General features: G+C 38.2%; 2 protein-coding genes across 3 annotated transcripts; one reads left to right on the top strand and one right to left on the bottom strand.

The window, feature by feature from the left end:
* The first annotated feature begins 356 nt into the window (after window positions 1-356).
* On the top strand, window positions 357-4,433 carry LOC109009522 (cytokinin dehydrogenase 3-like). The gene is made up of 5 exons (XM_018990027.2): window positions 357-1,092; window positions 2,388-2,515; window positions 2,926-3,207; window positions 3,423-3,673; window positions 3,775-4,433. Exons 1-5 carry the CDS (start codon window positions 438-440, stop codon window positions 4,067-4,069), a joined length of 1,611 nt encoding a protein of 536 aa, XP_018845572.1. The 5' UTR covers window positions 357-437; the 3' UTR covers window positions 4,070-4,433.
* An 894-nt stretch (window positions 4,434-5,327) lies between these two features.
* On the bottom strand, window positions 5,328-24,100 carry LOC109009512. Of its 2 annotated transcripts, XR_001999071.2 has the most exons (8): window positions 23,944-24,100; window positions 13,646-13,761; window positions 13,370-13,452; window positions 9,037-9,158; window positions 8,214-8,378; window positions 7,183-7,276; window positions 5,927-6,203; window positions 5,328-5,890 (listed from the first exon to the last, which is right to left on the bottom strand). XR_001999071.2 is itself a non-coding variant. In XM_018990013.2 (7 exons), the coding sequence occupies exons 1-7, from the start codon at window positions 23,966-23,968 to the stop codon at window positions 6,002-6,004; spliced, it is 807 nt and encodes a 268-aa protein (XP_018845558.1). In that variant the 5' UTR covers window positions 23,969-24,100; the 3' UTR covers window positions 5,328-6,001. The 2 variants fall into 2 exon arrangements, 1 of the variants encoding a protein (XP_018845558.1); XM_018990013.2 differs by having other exon boundaries at window positions 5,328-6,203.
* Between the last annotated feature and the right edge of the window lie 1,140 nt (window positions 24,101-25,240).

The following is a 25,240-nucleotide window of genomic DNA, read 5'->3' as shown; positions in this document are numbered from 1 at the left end:
AATGTTTTAGCTTTTAATGCGATGAAACGATCCAGCACGTACGGAAATTCGTGATGCTGGGACAGAAAGAAAGAAATTAAACGACAAAAATGAATCCCAAGACTTTCTCCCTTTGAATAAACATGCATATATACTTGTCATGAGGAAATCAGTTTCCTCATGTTTTTACCAATTACCTGCATGGATGGTGGCTCATATTAATGGTGGTTGGGATCGTATTAATTTCTCTAATATTCCTGCGCACGCGTGATTTGACATGATATATTAAGTTTGGGGTTAGAAAATATATCGGATTCATCTTAATTTATAAATATATATTAGACATAGCCTTTCTATATATATGTGTAGTACCCAATCTTCCCCTCTACTTCCATCACTACCACAAGCACCAACTCCTCCTCGACTGACTCCTAATCTCTTCTCCTTCTTGCACAAAAATGGCTGAATATTTTCAAGCTAGAACATATTTCATTGTCGTGTTTGTTATATGTGTTAGCCATTTGAAGTCCGCCATAGGAAAGCCAAGGTCCTCATGGCCAAGTTTGCTCCCACCAAACCTCCAAACCCTCGATCTTGCAAACAGGCTTCGTGACGACCCTGCTGCCATAAACATAGCCTCTAGCGATCAAGGCAATATCGTTAAAGAGATCCCAGCAGCTGTACTCTATCCGTCTTCCATCGATGATATAGCAAGCTTAATAAAGTTTGCTCACTTTAATTCTGCACCATTTCACATAGCTGCAAGAGGACAGGGTCATTCTGTCCGTGGACAGGCAATGGCTCGTAATGGGGTTGTGGTGGACATGACATCCTTTAGAAACCAGAAAATTGGGTTTCATGGAATTAAGGTCTCAGCTGGAAACCACCCATCAATTGGAACTGATGATACAACACGGTATGTTGACGTTGGAGGCGAGCAGCTTTGGATAGATGTTTTGAATGCCACGCTTGAACATGGACTTGCACCAGTTTCGTGGACAGATTATTTGTATCTAACGGTTGGGGGGACGCTATCAAATGCAGGGATTAGTGGGCAAACCTTTCGTCATGGCCCTCAGATCAGCAATGTGTATGAAATGGATGTTATCACTGGTATGCATGATTCAGGACACTTTTTTTTCAAAGTATAGAGTAGTACTGATCTTTTAATATAATGTTTGGTTTAACTCTTCCTTATTATTTTATTCCTAGCAAATTAACTGATTACGTACGATTACAGATAAGTCCTCGAGTCTTTCTTTTTTTTTTGCCAATAGTAACCTGAGTTTTAGTGCCTTACCAAATTTATTTGTTTGAAATAAATATATAATGAATTCTATAGAATCCACACTTTATGTATATATCTGATCTTTAGCTATCAAATTATAAGACCTTAATTAAAATCTTGTGTTTTTTTTATTTTCGTTTGAAGTTTAACCATAGAAGTAACACATCTATCACCTTTACCCGTCAAGTCAATTAAAAAAAAAAAAAAAAAACTACCAAATCCATACCTCCCGCCCATGCAATGAAGAAGCAAAGGTCTTCACTATAGGAGCAAGGGAGTGAACAGGGTATACCCTCTTACCATACAACTCCTTCGCGTGCAGTGAATTAATCGAGTTGGAAGGATTATTAATTAAGACTAAGGGATCATGTAATACAAATAATTAAATCTATCTCTTTCAATATCAGCTTAAACTTTTAAGATGAATGATGATTTCACATGATATTAGAGCAGGAGTCATGATCAGTTCAAACCATGCTTGAGTTTATACTCTTATTCCATTTAATTAAATATTTCATATGTTTAGCCCACTCATTGAGGGTGAGTGTTAAGAATATAATACAAATAATTAAATTTATATTTTTTTATCAGTTTAAACTTTTGAGACAAGTGATGATTTCACAGAAATCCCCTTCTTCCACTACTCCACCACATGGAGCACTTGATAGGAGCTAGGATGACTCCTTTTTATCTACAAAGTCTCTTGATATATATTTTTTTAAAATTCTATTTGAATTCTTTTACACAATTTTTTATTTTTTTTAATTTATGTTATATATATGCATAGATATTTCTGTCCATTCTTAGACACTCGAAGACTTATGGTTAGCTTAATTCATGACATGTTGCACCTGATCATCTACTTTTGGTAGCAAAAGTGGACAGCTAGGAGACTAAATTTAGGAAAGAGCCAAAACTCGTCCTTATTTGACGAAAATAAAATAATAAAAGAACTCATAATATTGTCAAATCTGGCAATTTTTTAAGTGTAAACTTTTATTTTAGTATTAATGCTGTCGTTGTTATTATTATTATTATTATTATTATTATTTATTTTGCAGTACTACTGGCTATTAATTAATTATTATTTACTGACGAGGTTTGTGCATGTTTGGTTTAGGGAAAGGAGATGTTGTGACTTGCTCCCCTGAAAACAACAAGGAGCTGTTCTATGCAGTTCTTGGAGGTTTAGGCCAATTTGGAATTGTAGCCAGAGCCAGAATCATCCTTGACTCCGCACCAAAGAGGGTCCATACATACAACATTGACATGCACTACTTTTGCCTCCTGCCCCTTATCTTCTTTTTTCTTGGGGGCCACTTTTGTCTCCCTGGTCCCAATATATATATACATATATATATATATAAGAAAATTGATATTTTCAATCGTGGAGTGCGCAAGTGTCGCATAATCTTTTTGAAAAAATTGAATAAATACGAGATTCACATAAAAAAAAAATCTAATAGTGAATCTACTATTTTTCAAAACGATTGCGTGATGTTTGCGCACTCTACGACTGTATGTACGTGGCATTCCTCCTCTTTTATCTCACTAAGCATATATGTACTAATTAAGCCAACTCTCATTATATTATTTTAGTAATGAATACATGCAAATGTTCATTAATTAATGATGTGTGGTGAATTTGTTGATTACAGGTTAAGTGGGTTCGAATGCTTTACGACGACTTCTCTGCATTTTCTGGAGACCAAGAACATTTGATTTCACTTAATGGAAGGGAGCATAAGAATGCAGTTGATTACTTGGAAGGTTTACTTCTCATGAACCATGGTCCTTTGGATGGCTGGAGATCTTCATTCTTTCCATTAGCTGATCACTCCAGAATTACTTCTCTGATAACCAAACATGGCATCATCTACTCTCTAGAAATGGCCAAATATTACTATGACGATCCCACTATTGATGATTCTGTCGATGAGGTATAGTAAATGTGAAATATAAGATCTATATATCTTATAATAAAAAAATCTTTATAATCTGATCTATTATATCAAGTTATACCAATTTATTAAAATATATATTTTTTTTTATAATTCTCTTTATAGAGACTAATCATGCATCTCTCTTCTTCATAAAGCCATCTTTAATTAATTATAATATTAAGCGTAAATATCTGTATAAATTTTCTCCTCAGGAGCTGAAAGTTTTGTTCGAAACGTTGAGCTTTATTCCGGGATATGCATTTGAGAAAGATGTCTCCTTTGTCGATTTTTTGAGTAGAGCTGCGAGTCGAGAGCCAACGTCGACAGAGGTTCATCCATGGTTGAATCTCTTTGTACCAAAATCTCGTATCTCAGAATTCAATTCTGGTGTTTTGAAGAACATTGTTCTTAAACGAAACATTACCACAGGACTTGTTCTTTTTTACCCCATGAACAAAAGCAAGTAAGCGCGCGTACTTGATCTGAAATACAACCTAAATAGCACATAATTCACAAAAATACTTTGGGATTTGAGTAAAATCTTTTTACTTGGAATAATTGCAGGTGGGATGACAGGATGTCTGCAGTTACACCTGATGAAGATGTTTTCTACACCGTTGGATTTCTGCATATAAGTGGGGTTGATGAATGGGAAGCCATTGATGTACAGAACCAAGACATACTGCAGTATTGTTATAATGCTGGTATTGATATTAAGGAGTATCTTCCCAGCTATAAGAGAGAGAAAGAATGGGAAAACCATTTTGGCATGAAGTGGGAAACTTTCCAGGAGAGAAAAGCTCGGTTTGATCCAGAAATGATAATGTCACCAGGACAGAGGATTTTCAACAACAATTGAAGCAGAAATGGATGTGAATGGAGGGATTAGAGGTCAAAATTAATAAGGTTGTCGATTTGCTTCTCTGTACGTAGTATATATGTTGAAGATCATGAAGTTTGATTCTGGGTAGGAGTTAGCTGCAGCTAGTTAGCTAGATCTAGTCTAGTTTGCTGAGGTCTATGAATATTCTAGTTTCTACTACAGTTTTTATTGTGTTTGGATATAATATCAGTCCCTCCAAGAGTTGTAAAGTTGTAGTTGTTTAATTTCCTCTATTTGTGTTGTTTTTCGAGTGTAGAATTAGAATTATTTCCAGCTGTAGAACTGTTTGAACTCAAAAATAATATAAATGCACATGTAGTTTATCTTACGAGTAATGCTATACACCAAACTACCATCTCATTTTTATCTCAATATGTAAAATATAACACATTTATCACCATTGGATGAAAAATAATCTTCTAATAAAAGATCATCAATGGTGATAAATGAGTCACATCTTACATAGTAGGATGTAAGTGAGATGATGTTATAGTGTATAAAATTTTCTTATCTTGCCCCTTCCCCCTTTACCCTCAGTTTCGGATTCCCTCCTGTTACTATGAAGAACCCAATTTTCTTTGTTCTTTTTCTGCTCTTACCATGTTCGTTTATCTTACCATGTCTGATTCCTACAAGATAGTATATTATTCATCATCTTTTTAATCATTCCTTTAACATAACTTTGAATGATTGAAGAACTTTTCGTTAGTGTATTCTTTACTAATCTATGTGACAGACTATGACCACAGAGATCAGTTGCTCAATGATCTTTGGATTACTATCAAGTGGTTTGACACGTGGCAATTGAGGTTTTTTTTTTTTTTTTTTTTTTTTTATGAAAAACAATAATTGGTCTAAGAATTATGGATAATGCCAAATCAATATAATGGAATAGAGGTAGGATGAGAGCCTCATGTATATTACGGTAGTTTAAACAAAAATTCTTAAAGCAAGAAACTTTGCTACTAGACCTTGCTTCTTTCTCTAAATCTCCTTTTCTTTTCATTGCCAGTTTCATACCAAAAAAGGTTACATACAGTTACTTTTGCGTACTTCTTGCACACTCCACTGATGTGATTGGTCAAAACAGTTACTTTATATTTTAAAAAAGTGATGCAATCAATTAAATTAATGAAATACGCAAGAAGTATGCAAAAATGACTGCATATAGAGTTTTTGAAAAGACAAATATGACTGGAGGAGGGGTTACCACAATAAACTGTGCAAACAGGAGTTGGACAAAGAACACTGGTTAATCTGAACAATCCCACAATCCTCTTCCACACAAAAGGGATAAAGAGGTCTCTCATTATGAAGTTCTTAACAATTCAAGCAACAGAATATGGGAAGAGGCTCCCCTTCAACAAAAGTTCGACCTGCATCCGCTCTGATTTAAATGATAGGATGCCACGCTTCTTGTAATTGATCGAATGGTTAAAAATCCTCACGCTGCTCCTCTCAGCTTTAAATGCAGCGGGTTTTAACCATTCGATCAATTTTAACATGCTGGCTATCACTAAACTAGCATGTATATGCGGTGCTCTTGAATATGTCATATATACTTGAGCCGCTCCCCAGATGACAACCCAAGAACACAAATTGGCCTTTTCAGCTGAAATTACAACTACCTAGTAACTCAACACAACCCTCGCCTAATACACAGGTCATGACTGTCTAAAAGAAAAGGCACAATGTAGAGTTCAATCACATTTTACCACACACTTGCAGTTGCAGTAACAGTTAATTCAACATTATTACAAGCTTAGAAAAGCTCTCTCTCTCCCTCTCTCTCTCTCTCTCTCTCTCTCTCTCTCCATATATATATATATATATATATATATATATGTATCTGTAAGATCTGATGTTGCCTTCATATTATTCTAGATATCCTGGTGGGTACAGAAGTATTTAGCTAGTGGAACCTTGTTGCGCTGAAGAAGCTCCCTTTATAAAATCCAAAACAACTGATGCCAGATCTCCTTGATAGTGAGTGTATCCATGATCACATCCTTCTATAATATGTAATTTGTGGTTCGGTATGATCTTGCTAAACTTTTCTGCATCGGAACTACTGATGATCTGATCTTCAGTTCCGTGAACAGTCAAGACCCTGTATAAACTGAATTAGTAACTCTATACATTACACCTATCACGCACCAATTACAGAAATGCATATGCATGGTGACATTGGTGAATTAATGCAGATATACAGATACTATCAGCGGCACAGTGAGCTGCAGATATACAGATACAACCAATTGCTCCCCCTCAACTCTCACCTCCCCGGAAAAAAAAAACAGAAAAAAAATTAATAATAATAAAAAACACCCACCAGTTTTAGAAAGGATATCATTAGAAGCAAAAATTCTTTTACGCATCAGTCAAAATATTGACAAAAATTCCTAATAGAAAATGCAAAATGCAGACAACAGACAGGTACAACCGATATGAAGCTAGAGTTTGCTCCCAAAAGCAAGTAATTTTTTTAAGTATATACTGCTTAAGGTTTTGTTTATATTCAACTATTTAGACCAAGAGGGATTTCCCTACCCCTCAAGTACAAAAAGTTCAGTGAGGTCAGGGCTCAATCCCACGTGGGTGCAGTATTTAGCTATAAAAAGAAATTTCCATAGCACATGCTAGTCGGTCTATTTCATATGCATGGGTCATTTTCCAGGTATCAAACAAAAGAAGTGTCAACAAGGTGCCAAATTTGGGGAATCAAGCAAGTGGCACAACACTCAATACAACCTTTGAAACAGAAAGTCCCGTAAGATTTGACAAGAGAATAGATACCTCCCCTCCTCAAGCCCCAATCTTGTTTTCTAGGCCATTAATTGTTGGGAAAATAGGCTATCAGTGTTCCCCATTTGAGCCGCAATTTTGTTTTCGATATTAGTTAGTAAAATAACATGATTTGATCTTCACAGGCCATCAGGCTTTCCTCAATCATCTAAAAAGATGACAATTGCTAGCATAATGCATGCAATCATGAACCACTAGGAAGAAATACTATCGACAGTCAAGAAATGAAATACTATGTTTTTACATAAATTCATTACTAAAATTTCAGATGAATTTTTCCTCACCTGCATTCTTTGCTAATATGAAGACATGCTTCGTGCATATCTGTACTTAGTCGTTCCAGTAAACTTTCCTCAGTCACCCGAAAATTAACACTTCCTACAAAGTATATTGAAACATAGGTCACATTATACTTTTTGCCATGCACATGGCAATCATTTTTCTTTCCAAATTCAAACTGCAGAAAAATAAGCAGTTTAGGGTGTAGTGCCCTCACTACGCCCTCGTTGATGATAGAGTTATGCCAAATCCAACATTCTCCAAAGAAGTTAAAAAGAATCTTGGGCATGGGAGAAAACATTGAGGCAGAAAATCATGTGATAACAAGTAACCGGCAAAACTGAAAGATTTCAAATCATTAAGTATAGAGAAATTCTATAGGCAACTGGCCTGCATTCCCTCTGCGGCCTTGCGGCTGACGTGGAATTATTTAAAAAGAAAAAAAAAAAGACAGACAGAAACAAAATGAAAGCAGAGATAAATGAAATGGGTAAGCTTTGTCTTCGCCTGAGCTGTCAAAGCTCAAGCTTCAAGCTGTCTTCTCCTGAGCTATCTTCTCCTCGTCTTGGCCCGAGCTTCGTCTTCTCCCAAGCTGTCTTTCTGGTCTGTGGCTTCTGTGTTCGTGTGAGAGCGAAACCAGAGAGTGGGAGTGAAGCATTCCGTCTGTGGTCACCGTCGTGGGTGAAGGATTCCGGTTGTTGTGGTCGCCGTCGTCACACAGTCCAGATCTGAGTCGCAGTCATCGTCGTGAGTGAGAGAGAGGTCTGCGGTCGCCGTGAGAGGTCCACTGTGATTTGGAGACGATGGGGAGAAGACGATGGAGCGGGGGGAAGACAATGGCTTCTGTGTTCGTGCGGATGGGGGTTGAGATGAGTCGAAGACGAAGGACTTCGAGAAGATTCATTCGGTTTCTGTTTTTTTTTTTTTAAATAATTCCACATCAGCCGCGAGGCTGCGGCAGGGACAGGCCGGTTGCCTATAGAATTTCTCTTAAGTATATATCACCATGTACGTTGGACATAAGCTAACAGGTTACCTGTTTTATTCTTTACATCTATGAATCCATCCTCCTTGATTCTTTGCATAACATCTTTCCCCAGGCGTTCTACAATGCCTTCTGTCAGATCATAACGGCCAGAAACATTGACAACCGTGGAGATATCATGGTATTTAGAAGCATAAAGTAGCACAATATTGCCTCCTGCAATACATTCAGCAACTTTTTGTATGAGCAATACATTTCAAGTACTTACCAGAGTGGAAATTACACCTAAAAAGACATTATTTAATTAATGCAATTGACCTTTAAAAAAACTAAGTAACCACGCTGACATGGAAATGAAATACAGAGATTGTAGGACAAAGACAAAGTAATAAAGACTTGTGTCATTTAAAGATTGTAGACACAAATTAATATGGAATCTAAAGCTAAAAGTCTCAAATTCCAAGTTTCTCGATTTGCAGTGTGAATCTCAGAAGCAATTCTATCCTACACCAAGTTTATCAATTGTGCATTTCAAAAGATGAAATAGATAGAAATTATTCACATTTCCCACTAAATAGATATCCCATAAGCAAAATCTATAGCACAACTATCAGTGTCCATCTATGCATGCATGAACAGCATCAGAGCATTGATAGCCACCCCCAAAAAATTCCTCCCTTGGATCTATCACAACTGCCGGAAAATAGAAAGAAGAAGATGGCTATGATGAGTGGGAGAGGATGGGAAACATTGGGGGACTTCCTAATTAATCACCAAAGAGGGGACAAACCATGTCTAAATAATTCTCACTTATCAGTAAACTTCAAAGGCTAACTAAATCCATAGATTCCCTAACTCAAATAATCCAATGTACCTTTACTATGCCCAAGAATTGCCCTTATTGTACGGTTGGCTTCAGAAAAGTGTTGGATTACAGAACGTAGGTCATCAGCCTCTCTCCAATAGTTACCAAACTGAAATGAACCTTCACTTTCCCTGAAAAGGCATAATAGAACATTAAATCAAAATGAAAGGAAGTGTGAGGAGTAAGAACTACCAAGACTGACATTCAAAACTGGACCATATACCATAAGTCATGAGTTTAAGCCTCAAAAGAACAGAACTGATAGCACCCCCCTCCCCCAGGGAGATTGCAATTTTATTGTGTACAGTACATAGGCCTACAAATATCTTCCCAATGGTTTATGAGCTCATTAATGCAAAATAATTACCTCCTTCATTAAAGATTAGCTTCTTATTAGGTTAGGATTTTACTTGTACTCGTGCAAAAGAGAATAGATAATCATGGAATCTAGAAGGGTATCACTAAAAGATAATTCTAAATTTGGAAACGGACCATTAAATTAAGATGATGGATTCCACGTTTAGGTATTTTTTATGACTCCATGCAGCAACCCACAGGGTGGACTAGTTTATAACTTGATAAAACTATGGATCAAGGCAAAATTGCATATCTGCAAGATCATTAGATTACCTAGAGATTTACTGCATGATACAGTTTTATTAATGAGACCAGCTTAACTGGAGGCTCAGAATTTGCATTCAAGTGCCTATTATATCACAATATTAAGGCATGCAACATTACATGTTATATGCCTTTTCGCTTACTATAGTAACTATGTTGCGAAGCAAAAATCACTTTCTTTTTATATATATAAATAATCAAAGACTTTATTAAAAACACAAAAGACAGCCCAAGTACACAAGAGTATACGAGAGAAAGAGCCTAACTAGAAACACGACAAAAAAAAAAAAAATGAAAACTGCACCGATTAAAATCTACGGAAGCTACCCATAGAAACAGAGTACTGACGAGTGTTTAAGCTCCCTCATCATCTGCTCACAATCCTGAACTTTCTATCATTCTTTTGCCTCTAAATACCCCAAACCAGATAGACGGACCATCTTCCATGCTACCGCAACATGTGGGCCACCATTATAACCCTCACCAATTGGCAAAGAAGTCAACTATCCTTCTAGGCATTTTTATTATAAGTAATCCTTCTAGGCAAGTCTAAGTTAACCCAACTAGACCAAAAAAACGTCATTCCACCAGGCATTGGCAATCTCACAATGAGGCAAAAGAAGATCTACAGATTCCAAGCTCTTTCTACACATAATGATAGGACGTTTCCTTAGGTTATTCATAGTGAGAATCTTCTTTAAGGAGACTGGACAAGCAAAAATAAACTGCTCTCAGAGGCACCTTAGTCTGCCAAACACTCCTCCAAGGAAATGAGTTAATATCCCAAGGTATAAAGATCATATATAAAGATCGAACAGTGAACTTTCCCTTGTTGGAAGGGGCCCAAAGAATCTTATCTGCTCCCCCAATACATAATCGTCGAGAGTACAAGAGATTGAAGAACTTTGTGAAGGCATCAACCTCCCAGTCATGAGTCATGCTGAAAAAACTAACATTCCTCTGATGGAGCCAGTAACTCCAACAGATCAGCCATTGGAGCTTCCAACAATGTAGGAGCCCATCACCACACCACAAGTCATGTCAATATCTAGTCCTGAAGCCATCACCCAACTCAAGTCTAGTAGGGCTAGAAAAAACCAAATAAGACATCAGTTTTTTCAAAAAAGATTTCCATAATCCCATCCCCCCATGCGGCTCAGTACCTTATTGTTTTTTACAAGTAGGATAACATTTAGTTAATAGAAGTAAATAGGCATAGCCAAGTACACAGGAGGTATACAAACAGCATACACAGGAGGTATGCCTATTTACATAAAAAGGAACTAGAAAGGGATACAAGAAAGTCATTGAAGCAAGCTCCATTAAGAACACAAAAAGATGCCCAAAGAAATAAAGTATGGAAGAAGAAACTTCTTAGCTCATCCGGAGAACATCCCTTGTTTTCAAAACTTCGACCATTCTTTCAATCCATAAGTACCTCCATACATCCTCAATATATGAATTGGCCATGCATCATTGCCAACAAGCAAATAAATAACCACCCTCTTGGTCATTACCCAAGCAATGCCCGTTCTATGAAAGATTTCCACCCAAAACATTCTCGCCCCCTCACAATGAAGTAAAAGATGGTCAACTGATTCTCCATTCTTCTTACACATATAACACCATTCCGTTATGACAAGACCCCTCTATCTCAAATTATCCAATGTCAAAACTTCCTCAAGAGCTGTTGTCCACCCAAAGAAGGCAATCTTAGGAGGCACCTTAGTTTTCCAAATAGGTTTCCAAGGGAACAAAGTTGATTTTTGCTTGACAAAGCCTTATACAATGACTGAACAGAAACCTCCGATATTTAGTCTTCATCCACGGTATTCTGTCCATCTCATAATTAACAAATTGCAAGGAATACAATAAGTTGTAAAAATCAGAAACAATTCTAATTTCACAATTATGAACAGCTCTACTAAAATAAACACTCCACAAAGGGAACCCAATAGAATGATCTAGCAACTCAAGCACCGAAGCCTCCTGATTAAGGGCCATCCTAAAAAGAGAGGGAAATCTGGTCTTAAGAGATGAATCAGCACTCCATAAGTCATGCCAAAAGCTGATCCTCACACCGTCACCAACCTCTAATTTTATAAACCGAGTAAAATCCTCCCATTCATTTCTAATATTCTTCCACAGGCCAACCTCATGCACACTTCTCACTTCATTTGAACACCAACCCCCACACAAACTCCCATACTTCACCTCAATAATAGTCTTCCATAAAGATTCCCCTTCTTGATGATACCTACATAACCACTTCCCAAGAAGTGCCTTATTGTAGATTTTCAGATTACGAATTTCCAACCCTCCACTGGAGATCGGTTTACATACCTTATCCCACTTGACTAAGTGGAACTTAGTCTCCTCTCCAAATCCACCCCACAAGAAGGCTCGGAAAATCTGCTCAATTTGATTAGCCACACTTGCTGGCAAAGGAAAAAGAAAAACATGTGGGAAGGTTAGAATCCACGCAACACCAGCACAACCATATTTAGAATCCAAGTGACATTCTATGAGGCCTCCATCCTGTGCTGGTATTGCACAAGCCACTTACATAAATGGGCACAATTAAATATAGACAAATTTTGAACTCTTAAAACCTCACTTAGAAATTGAAGAAATTTGAACTCTTCACCTAGCCCACTCCTTAAAAAGTCCCATTGTAGCTTCTCTATTCAATTGGTTATGCTAGTGGTGTAAGGAAACAAGGACATAAAAACATATTTAAGAAAATTTGAAAGGGTACTCTTGATCAAGGTGATCCTAACACCCTTAAACATATACAACATCTTCCAACCAACCAATCCATGTTCAATCTTTTCGATCACATTATCCCCAATAGACTATCACCGGAGGCCAAGATATTTCATATAAAAAGAGGATAGCTTGCACCCCCAGCATGCTAGCTAGGCAATCCATATTAGAAACATTACCACCAAGAAACAAGTTTGACTCAGCCAAACCACTTTCAACCCAAAAAATGCATCAAAGTATTAAAAATGGCCTCAAAGAGTGAAGGTGGCCCAAGTTTGCCCCACAAAATATCAAGGTATCATCTACAAACAAAAGATGAGACATTTTAAGCACTCCAAGATTAGTAGGCCCCAAAAAAGGGCTAAAGAGAACACCTCCATCAATGGTAGCTGATAACATTTTTTAGAGTCTCCATGAAAATAATGAAAAGCAACGAAGACAAAGGATCAACTCTATCTGAAACCATAAGAATTACTAAAGAAGACAGCAGGAGTGCCTTCAACCAATACAAAAAAGCGCACTGAAGAAATACAATGAAGATCTCCATGTCTCCCCAAATGGCATCTCCAAAACAAGTAATAATAAATAAATAAAAACTCTCAATTAGCATGATCATAGGCCTTCTCAATATTCAATTTGCAAAGCAACCCTGGCTCACCTGAGCTAAGCCTACTATCCGGGTATTCATCAGCAATAAGCATAGAGTCTAAAATTTATCTACCTCTGACGGACACGATTTGTTGCATCAACTTCTCAACAACCGCACTCAACCAATTAGCAAGGCATTCAGAAATTATCTCGCACACCCCATTCACAAGGCAGCATAAATCAAATAAAAGTATGCAAACTGTAAAGATTATCTCCAAAAATTACAAGATAAAAGTAGTAAAAGTACAATATGCTATAAAATCTCTAAAAATCTAGACGTTTACATCCTACGATTCTACCGGCTTACCCATTTCCAGCGAAGTCAAAGCGGAAGGCACTAAATCCTCCATTCTCCAATGCAGCAGCAAGGTTCACCATGGTATCATCTTCCTAACAATGACAGCAAGTTATGATGAATGCCTTTATATTAAAGATTTTCATGCATTTACAAAGTTAAATCCAACAATGTGGAGAAAGAACAAAAGCAATAACGCGCATATAATTAAAAAGATAAGACCGAGAAGAAAAAATCTAAAAAAAGTAGAAAGAAAAATGAAACCACTTTGCATGTAAGAGCACCAACCTTTGTGGACTGAAAACCATGACATAAGATTACGATATCCGGAGATTCAGTTTCATGCAATATGCCCACGAGTTTTTCGCCATATTTGTTTGGTATTATGACTTTCTTCTGAACCACTGAGACAATTCATCACATGAATCAGCAATAAATTATTTGATCAAAATACTCTTCTAATCCTTCAAATTAGAATCAGATTCAATTTTATCTGTGGATATATAGAGTAATAATAGACAACCATTTTCACAACTATGTTTTAAATGGAATTGCCACTTTATAATTACTTTGTAAGTTATTTACTTATTTTACAGAATTGCCGTTCATTTAAAATATAATTGGAAATAGGTTGGGTGTTTATCATTTTCCATATTTTCTTTTCATGAAAGAGGACAGAGCTCCAATTTTATTAATAAAACCCTCACTTATGGTAGAGGAATACCATGATAACAAACCAACATCTAGACTATACAAAAACCTAGATACAGCTCAAAGTAAAGAAAAACTAGAGAAAATAAAAAATCGTGTATATGGACTGTGTATATTCAGCCCTATCATTTACACCGTAGCATAGGCAAACCAGCTCTCTCAATTCTAAGAGTTCCTATAATGTCTCTAGTGGCAGACGAGATCTCTCTTGTAGTCCCTTTTGCACATTGTTTAGCCAAAATGTCTGCAACTTGGTTAACTTCTCTAAAAATGTGCTTAACTGTAAGAACCAAATATTTTGATAGGCAGAAGATTCTCTCCCAGTCCTCCCTTACTTCCCAATTAAGATGGCTATGTCCATTCCACCAATTTAAAAGAATCTATGAATCGGCCTCAACCTCAACTCTACTTAGGTTCCACCTTATGCAAACTTTAAGGCCATCTAGTAGAGCACGTACCTCATTTTCCATATTTAAAAGGTATTGAAGTCATTTCATCCATCAATCGTACATGTCACTTCCAATAACAGCTTTCCATAAACTGCATTTACATTTTAAATGACATTTTTTTTCAAAAATGTATTTGTAAGCCAATATTTTGATACACCAAGACATATGAGTGATGTGGAGAATGTAGAGACATGACACATCAAGTAATAAATAGTGTTTTGGTTTTTTTAAAACTATTTTTTTTTTTATATCAGTAAACAAATATATATTGATCAAAAGTGTAGGCAAGAGCCCAAATATACAAGACATATACAAGAGCAACGCCTAAGCGTGCTAGTTCAGAGATACAAGGAATTATGGAAGGTCATGCCATGAAAATCAATTAAAATCGACCAATATAGTAAAGTAGTTTCTAAGCTCATCCATTGATCATTCTTGATCTTCAAAACTTCTTGCATTCCTCTCCCTCCAAATGCACCACCATAGACATGTTTGGACCATCTTCCATATTGATGCAATTTGAGAGCTGCCCCGAATGCCTCTCCAAGAAGCTAGAAGATCTCTTACCCTCCTCGGCATCACCCAAGCTAGTCCCAACTGAACAAAGACTTCATTTCACAACGTCATGGCAATCTCGCAATGAAGTAATAGGTGGTCGACGGACTCTCCGCTCTTCTTGCACATACAACACCAATATATGACTATGATTCGACATTTCCTCAAGTTGTCTAGAGTGGGGATCTTCCCCAAAGAAGCCATCCATACAAAAGAGGATATCTTTAAAGGTGCCTTTGTCTTCCAAATGCTATTCCATGGGAATGGATATGTGTTGTGCATGGTCATGGTGTGGTAGAAAAATCGGACTATGAATATCCCTGTCTTAGAGGGGCACCAAAAAATCTTCTCTTCAACTCCCCCCGACAAACGGGTGGAATACACAAGCTCAAAGAACACAAAAAAGAAATCAATTTCCCTATCTTGTGCATCTCTAAGGAATATAACATTCCATTGGGGGAATACCATTGGAGATGGTTAATAGATCCACAATCGAGGCTTCTTTTATTCTTGCTAAACCGTAAACTTGTGGATAGGTTTCCTTGAGTGCCCTTTCGCCGCACCATACATCATGCCAAAATTTGACCTTGGCTCCATTACACACAGTAAAGAGGATATTAAATGCATATGTATCCCAACCTCTCCTTATGTGCTGCCACAGCCCCACTCCATAAGGCCCACCCACCTCATTAGAACACCATCCTCCCTACAGTTCCCCATGCTTCAATTTGATGACAATTCTCCACAAGGCCCCCCATTCATAGTGATATCTCCATAACCATTTACCAAGCAAGGCTTTGTTAAAGGATTTAAAATTCAAATGCCCAAACCTCCTTTGATTGGAGAACATATTGTGGCCCATATCACAACTAGCTAATTTCCTCTCCATTCTTTCTAGCACATCATCTTAAATAGATTTCGATTTGAATGTAGCACCCAACAGGAGGCTAAGATATTTCATGGGCAGTTGAGATATCTTGCATCCCAAAATGGAAGCCATACTCTCCACATTAGGAACATCCCCCACTGACACTACTTCTGATTTTGCCAAGTTCACCTTCAACCCAGATACAGATTCAAAGCATAATAGTAGAGCCCTTAAAGCTCGAATTTGATCAAGTCTGGCCCCACAAAAGATTAAGGTATTGTCGGCCAATAATAAATGAGATATGTTGAGCGAGCCAGTAGTTGCCTCTCCCACCAAGAATCTAGATATGAACCCACCCTCCACAACAACTGAAAATATCTTACTAAAGGCTTCCATCACAAAAACAAAAAAGTAGCAAAGATTGAGGGTCACCTTGTCTCAATCCTTGTGAGCTTTTAAAGAAGCCTTTTGGCATGCCATTCTCCAATATAGAGAAACATGCCATAGAGATACAATGATGGATCCATGTACGCCATTTCGTACCAAAGCCACATCTCTCGAGCATGTAAAGTAAGAAACTTCAGTTGACATGGTCATATGCTTTTTCCATATCCAGCTTGCCCAAGAGCCCTGGCTCTCCCGACTTGAGTCTATTATTCAAACATTCGTTGGCAATAAGCACCGAATCAAGGATTTGCCCACCTTTGACAAAGGCATTCTGAGGTTTCGATATTAACTTCTCCAACACCCTGCACAACCTATTCTTTTTTTTGATAAGTAATCAAAGATAATATATTCATAAAAATAGGCAAAGCCCAAGTACACAGGAAGTATACATGAAGAAGTGCCTAGTTAGCAATTACAAAATAAAGAAGAAGATCATGGATACTAAGACCGTTACAAACTATGGCCCCCGCCCATGAGAACGATAACTTAAAAAATACAACTTTTAGCTCTTCCAGTGTTCTCTCCTGGTCTTCAAAGCTTCTTGCGTTTCTTTCCCTCCAAATACACCAACACAAACATATTGGTACCAACCTCCAAATTGCCGCTATTTGAGCATTACCGTATAGTCCTCTCCAGCTTGCAAGAAAATCCACCAATCTACACGGCATAACCCAAGACAATCCAACCCTTGAGAAAAAATCATCCCAGATGCCCTTGGCCACCTCACAGTGTAAAAGCAGATGATCAACTGACTCTCCATGCTTCTTACACATACAACACCAATCTAGGACAATAATCCGTCGTTTCCTCAAATTATCTATAGTAAGGATCTTGTCCAACGATGCAGTCCAAACAAAAAAGGCTGCTTTTGACGGGGCTTTCGTCTGCCAAATGCTCTTCCATGGATACATAGACTTACCGGGGTTCGTAAGCTTTTTATAAAAGGATTTGACAGAGAAAAGACCTTTCTTAGAATGATTCCAAAGCATCTTGTCTCCGGTGCCCCCTGAAATGCTTGCAGAATATAATACCGCAAAGAACTCTGTAAAAGGCTCCAACTCCCAATCTTGGGCTGCCCTAGTGAAGTCAATATTCCATTGCGGGGTGCCATTTGAGAAGACCAGAAGCTCGGCTATCGATACCTCCTTTTCTCTAGCGAGCACAAAGATAGTAGGGAAGGTATCTCGTAGGCAATAGTTACCGCACCATTTATCAGACCAAAAGCGGACCCGCGACCCATCACCCACAACAATATGTTCATGTCCTCGAAAGGTCCCCCAAAGACTCCTAATGTTTTTCCACAACCCCACTCCATGAGTGCCTCGAGCCTCATTCGAGCACCATCCTCCCCAAGCTTCCCCGAACTGTGAATCTATAACGGACTTCCATAAGGCCTCTCGTTCGGTTTGGTACCTCCACAACCACTTACCCAACAGAGCTTGATTGAATTTCATCAAGTGACGAATCCCCAAACCTCCCCCAGACAATGGGGTACAAACTGTAGGCCAATTAACCAGGTGGAATTTGAACTCTTCCCCCAATCCCCTCCATAAGAAATCCCTTTGTAGCTTCTCAATGCGGTTAGCCACCTTTGTAGGAAGCGGAAATAGAGACAAAAAGTAGGTGGGTAAGTTTGAAAGAGTGCTTTTGATCAAAGTTAACCTACCACCTTTCGACAAATATAGCCTCTTCCAAGCGGCCAATCTGCTCTCCACTCTTTCAATCACATCATTCCAAATCCTCACCGATTTGAAGGAGGCACCCAATGGTAAGCCAAGATACTTCATAGGAAGCGAAGATATCTTGCATCCCAAAGTAGTAGCTAAGATCTCCACATCGGGAACAACCCCCACTGGCACTAATTCTGACTTTGCAAGGTTGATGCTCAAACCGGATACAGCAGCAAAACAAAGAAGTAACGCTCTCAAGGCTTGAACCTGGCCAAGTTGTGCACCACAAAAGATGAGCGTGTCGTCAGCAAATAGCAAATGGGAAATGTTGAGGACACCATTCCCCACAGCAAAGCCATGGAGTAGCCCCCCGTCCACCAGACCCTCAATCATTTTACTGAGTGCTTCCATGACAAATAAGAAAAGTAGGGGAGAAAGCGGATCTCCCTGTCTCAGGCCACGAGATGAGTTGAAGAAACCCACCGGTGTGCCATTTACCAAGATAGAGAAACGGACTGAAGAGATGCAAAATTCAACCCATTTTTGCCATTTCCCTCCAAAACCACATCTACCAAGTAAGTAAAGTAAGAAATCCCAGTTGACATGATCATACGCTTTCTCCATATCTAACTTGCAAAGTAGCCCGGGTACTCTAGACTTCAATCGACCATCCAAAACTTCGTTTGCGATAAGTACCGAATCAAGGATTTGTCTCCCTTTGACAAACACATTTTGTGGCTTTGAGATAAGTTTTTCCACCACCGAGCTCAATCTATTTGCTAATACTTTGGAAAGAATCTTATACACCCCATTCACAAGACTTATGGGGCGATAATCTCTCACTTCCCTCGACCCCACCTTCTTAGGGATAAGGGCTAAGAAGGTGGCATTGAGACTCTTTTCAAAGCTAGCATAAGTATGGAATTCATGAAAAACTTTCATTATATCTTCCTTGACCACCTCCCAACAAGTTTGGAAAAATCCCATAGTAAAACCATCCGGACCAGGAGCCTTATCACTTGCCATGCCTCTAATAACCTTGCACACTTCCTCATTTGTAAAAGGCCTCTCTAGTCACCCTGCACTCTGCTGGTCTAGTGTGGAAAAAGACAGGCCATCCACTTTCGGTCTCCGGTTGTGCTCTTCAGATAGGAGTTGTTGATAGTATTGTTCAATGTGATTATTTATTACCGACTGATTCGAAGAAACTTCCCCATTCACCATCAACATATCAATAGCATTGTTCCTCCTATGAGAGTTGGCCATCTTATGGAAGAATTTCGTGCATTTATCCCCCTCCTTAAGCCAGAGCACTCTTGATTTTTGTCTCCATGAGATCTCCTCCATCAAAATTAATCTTTCAAGATCAGCTACTACATGATTCTTTCGAGTTTTTTCAAGTTCAGAAAGAGATCTGGCCTCCTCCTCACCTTCCAGACCCTGTAACTCCTCCACCAGAGAGCGCCTCTGCTGGGACACATTACCAAAAACTTGTTCATTCCATTGCTTCAGGTCCTGTTTCAGCGCTTTCAATTTTTTTGCCAATATGAAGCTTGGAGAGCCTTGGAACGAGTAAGAAGTCCACCATTGTCTAACTCTGTCTACAAAACCATCAGTTTTAAGCCACATATGCTCAAATTTAAAATACCTTCTACCCCCTTGGATGCCACCACAATCTAAAATGATGGGGAAGTGATCAGAGCATAAGCAGGGTAATCTTCTTTGTACTACATCGGGGAAGTGCGCCTCCCAATCTGGAGTTAGCAAGAACCTATCAATTCTCGAACAAGATGGGCAATCACGGTTGTTGGACCAAGTAAACGTGCCTCTTGATAGTGGAAGGTCCATGAGCTCCTGTTCTGAGATAAAGTCAGAAAAATCTCTCATGGCTGCTGTAAGGTGAGAAACACCCGACCTTTCGCTTGGGAAGCGAGATATGTTGAAATCCCCCCCTATGCAACATGGTATCTCCCACCAACTTAGAACTCCGGCAAGTTCTTCCCACAAAAGTCTTCTCTCCGAGTCAAGATTTGGGCCATACACACCAACAAAAGCCCATTTGAAACAGTCATCTATATTAACAAAAGAACATGCAACCGTAAAATCACCCACACACTCCTCCACCCTTTCCACCACCCTTGTGTCAAACATAACAAGAACTCCCCCTGAAGCTCCTTTGGATGGTAGGAAAGACCACCCAACATGTTGTCCTCTCCATAGGCTACGAACTATTTGTCTTGAAATATCTTCCAACTTAGTCTCTTGTAAGCATATGATATCCCCCTTCCATTGACGAAGTAAATTTCTGACTTGGAGCCGCTTATTAGGGTCATGCAGCCCCCTCACATTCCATGATACTTTAGAAAGAATTTTGTACAACCCACCCACCAAGCTAATGGGACGATAATCTTTTATCTCTACCACTCCAAGCTTTTTTGGTATGAGCGCTACAAAAGTTGTATTTAGGCTTTTTTCAAACCTTCCATTTTCATGAAAATCATAGACGACCCCCATGATGTCTTCTTTAAGCACTTCCCAACATGTTTGAAAAAAATCCATAGAGTAAGTGTCCGGACCTAGAGCTTTGTCACCCGCCATGCGTTAAATACTTGTCTAGCCTCTCAAATAGCCTTTTGAGTTGTTCCTTTTCATGTGGATCAAGGATATCAAAAGCAAGCCCATCTAATCTCGGTCTCCAAAGAAAATTGTTCCGTGAGCACATTCTCATAGTAATGGACAATGTGATCTGTGATCTCGGTTTGGTATCTCTATAGCATTATTTCTCCTATGTGAATTAGCCACCTGATGGAAGAACTTTGTGCATCTATCCCCTTCCTTCAATTATAATGCTTGCGATTTTTGTCTCCAAGATATTTCTTCCAATAAAGAAACCCTTTCAATGTCTACACTTGGATTTTACAAGCCCTCTCTACTTCAGATAGTTCCCTCTCCTCTTCCATTCCCTTCAATCCCTTGAGTTCTTACGAGAGAGTATTTTTGTGGCTTTCCACATCACCAAATACTTGCTCATTCCACACCTTCAAATCTTTCTTCAGGGACTTCAATTTGTGTGCCAGGATATAGCTTGGGTTGCCATGAAATTGGTAAGAAGCCACCATTGTCGGACTCTGTCGAGAAATCCCTCGGACTTCAACCACATGTTCTCAAACTTGAAATAGCTTGGGCCTCTATGAAGGCCGCCACAATCAAGGAGGATAGGAAAGTGATAAGAACACAACCTAGGGAATTTCTTTTGAATAAGGTCCAAATATTGTGCTTCCCATTCCGTAGATATAAGAAATCTATCAATCCTTGACCAAGAAGGGTGTTATCGGTTGCTCAACCAAGTGAAGGAGCAACCTACAAGAGGAGTATCTAGTAAATAACCGAGTAATGCTTAAATCACCACTAGCACACCAAGGTAGGTCCCATATGCTGCAAAGTCCAGCCAACTCATCCCATAATAAATTTCGTGTGCAATCTAGGTTAGGACCATAAACTCCTACAAAAGCCCACTAGTATCCATCCACAACATTCTTAGACAAGCAAGCCACCATAAAGTCTCCCAAACAATCATCTATCTTTTCCACCACTCTTTTGTCCCACATCATTAAGATACCTCCTGATGCTCCATTGGAAGGTAAGTAATGCCACCCCACTTGGTTACAACCCCACAAACTCCTCATAGTGCAAAGGGGGATAACTGCCTATGTCGTTTCTTGCAAACATACAATGTCTACTCTCCATTTGCAAAGTTGATTTCTAACTTTAAGGCATTTTTTCTTCTCATTCAACCCCCTTACGTTCCATGAAACAATCTTGGGTTTCATAAAACAACCAACATTGCCCTATCCTTCGATCTTCTGCGATTAGAGTTCTCTCTTGCTCCATCATTTACTATCCAATCAAACCTCTTTAATACTCTAGCTTTCTTCTTAGCTGAGGTGAGCTCCCTAGGTGAGCTAGAATGGGTCTATCCGGCCTTTATGGCTGCAAGTAGAGCTATGAATCGGTCCTCGAAACCGTCACACACGATCCCCACACAAGTTTGAATCTCCTTTGCCTTGTGTATAACCCATTATGAGACCTGGAAGTTGTTGTCGGCTTGGATGTAGGGAAGATAGTGGGATTGGTTCATCCCAATGATCCTCTTCATTGACCAAGGGGTTTTTTCATACCACATCCATCTTGTTTAAGACATGATCCAGCACCTACCAAAGCTCTCCCTGAACCCTAGCCGAGTCATACACAACCAGTGTATTGTCTAAAAATCCCATTTCCCCCATGATACTACCTTCACAAACCCCTGCCTCTGTTTAAGCATTTCCCAGGCACGAAAAGCCTTCTTTTTCCACAGACAGCACATTGGCTGATACGTATGTGTTCCTGACAACTTGGACACTCCGAGCAATGATTTATGCATCAAAATCTAGTCCAACGTCCATTATCTTTAGCGCATGCACTGCCCCCCCATTGTGGTTTCACCGTCTGGTGTATCGTCGACATTGATGGTAATGTTGCAGTTTGGAAGATGACCCAATTTTGTATGTGGAGAAGCCCAAGTGTTTGACCAGCCATCGCCTAGTTGGGTGCCCTGTTGGATCATGGGCTTTCAGCTTTCCTTTATCGGCCCATGCCTTACATGGTTCTCTATTTGCTCCCAAGCCCCTCTGTGACAATGAGTCCATAGACTTAGGCACGTCGAGCCTCAGATCCCAGACCAATGTCCTGATTTAACTTGAGGTTTAAACCCGTGACCCACTCCCTTAAGTCAATCAGCTCCTCTTATGCTCTGTATAGACGACTTCTCTGCACCACACCCCTTGAACAGAGAGCCCCCATCCCTTCTTGCATAAAATATTCTGGTTGGTGGCACATTAGACCTTTTCTCTCTGCCTTGCTCCACAACGGTAGCTTCTCTATCCTTCGAGATACCATTATTGTCCTCCACATCTCGGTACGACAAACCTACTCTTATCAGATACTCCTATGTTCTTCCAATGCCTCCTTTGATGGCTGGAGCAGAGCATGAGACTACCTCAGCATAGGTTTTGGAGGTTGTACCATCGCGTGTGACTATTTTGCAAGGTTGCTGTATGATCTCAGCACCCCCATATTTCTTCCCTCCAGCTTTACCCACATTGCCACACAGCTCACTAAGTGGTCTTTTGACACACCAAGCTTGCAAGTAGCAAATTTTGAAAAGTCCCAATGTTGTCGCTAAAAAATTTAGAGGATAACAATGTCTCTGTTTCATTCATCAACAGTCATTTCGGCTCAATTTCAGGAACCAAAAAATGTACTAACACACCAAATCTTGCTCATAAATCTAAAATATTTCTTCTAACACCTCAGAAAAAGACTAAAGATAAACAAAATTTTAGCTAAAAAGACCAACTTATAAACCAAGCTGAGCACTATAATTTCTCTTTTGCACTATAATTATCTCTAAGCTTCTTGGTAAACATACTTTGAACTTCCCAAGGCCGAATCTAGCAAACGTACATGTTATTCCAACAGCGAAACATTAGAAATCCAATTGGCAAAATGTTGAAGGTTCTCTAAAAGAAAGTAGAATGTCTGTCGGCTCTCAGAGAACCCACATCAGACTCAATCCATGGAAACTTGTATAAGGCTCAGAGACCATCACTCGTAACCAAGCATGAATATCTGGGTTTTACTGTATTACAAGATCTAGAACGAAAACCGTTAGTTACGATCCAGGCTATCATATAAAATACATCCTTCATCATTTAAAGAAGTGCATCTGCTATGGTTTGCTAATGGTCATGCTTAATCATAGCTAAAACGCCAAGAAAGGAATCTCACGCACACTCACAGGCGTTCCTGCGCAAAAGAATACATATAAAGAATGAATTTTGTTACCAGGGTTTTGTGTAGCCATGGCCATCTCTCAAGGGTTCTTCGGCGCGGGGATTGCCTGAGTAGTTGATGCGCACCTCGGTTAAAGGGAGGATTTCAAAAAGATTGGGAGATTTTGGCCAATGCTGTACACTTGGAACTTGGAGCTTTATCCCATGTTTTATATCGTACCCGAAGTTGAATCCATCTAGGTACTAGGATGGTACTATGATGAAATATTTTAAGAATAATGATAGGATTATTATCCTATTACTATCTATTTATTATTTAAATTGTATTTAATTTTTTTTTAATTTTTAATTTTACTTAATGATTAAGGAAGTGAATATTAATAAAATTATATATTTTTTTAATTTTTTCTTAATAATTAAGGATGGTAAAAAAATACTTAAAAGAAAATGATAAAAAAATAAAAAAATTTAAAATGTGCTTGGGTAGTAGATGGGTAGTGGATGGGTAGTAACCCTATCACTACCCATATTTTAATATTGATATCATTTTGTATATCAATATAGAATAATTGAATAAATTATATATATAAATATATATTATATTTTAAAATAATAGTCTATATATGAATAAATTATATATAAATAAATATATATATAAATTATAAATAATCTAATCTGAATTAGAGATAAAAAAAATAAGCTTGTAGCTTGAAAAAATAAAAAACATAAAAAAAGTTTGAAGACCGAAATATAGGCCGATACGGCCAGTATTTTGGCCGGTATGAAACATATATGGTACATGTACCGGCCCAATGGCCGGTACGGTAAATAACGATCGTACCGGTCGATACGATACGAAATTGAAAACAGTGGCTTTACCAGTGAACAAGCTGCTTTTTGACACAAATCCAACTAATTCTCGTTTCATCTCATTTTATTTTATTATTATCATTTTTTTCATTTTTTTTATAAAATATAATTTACAATTCAATTTTTCAAATCTCAAAACAATAATAATATTAAAAAATAATATTTTATTTAACTTTCAACTCATCTAAACTCATTCTCTAAATTGTACCTAAAAAAATCTAATTTAGGGTTGGTTCAAAAATTTAAATTTTTTTGTAATATCTAATAATAGTGAAATTATTTATGAATAGTATTGAAATAATTTGAGATAAGTTGTTTTATTAAATTTTGGAAAAAGAAAGAGAAAAACTTGAATAAAAAATTAAAATATTTAAAAAAAATTTGAATATAATTTTTAATATAATTTTGTTTTTAAATTTAAAAAAATTGTATTATATTTTGTATTTTGTTTAGAAGTTTGAAAAATGAATATTGATTAA

Source organism: Juglans regia, chromosome 1, assembly GCF_001411555.2.
Source record: "Juglans regia cultivar Chandler chromosome 1, Walnut 2.0, whole genome shotgun sequence".
Lineage (NCBI taxonomy): Eukaryota > Viridiplantae > Streptophyta > Magnoliopsida > Fagales > Juglandaceae > Juglans > Juglans regia.
Note: the sequence above shows the minus strand (reverse complement) of the source record. Positions and strands in the feature narration are given on the sequence as shown.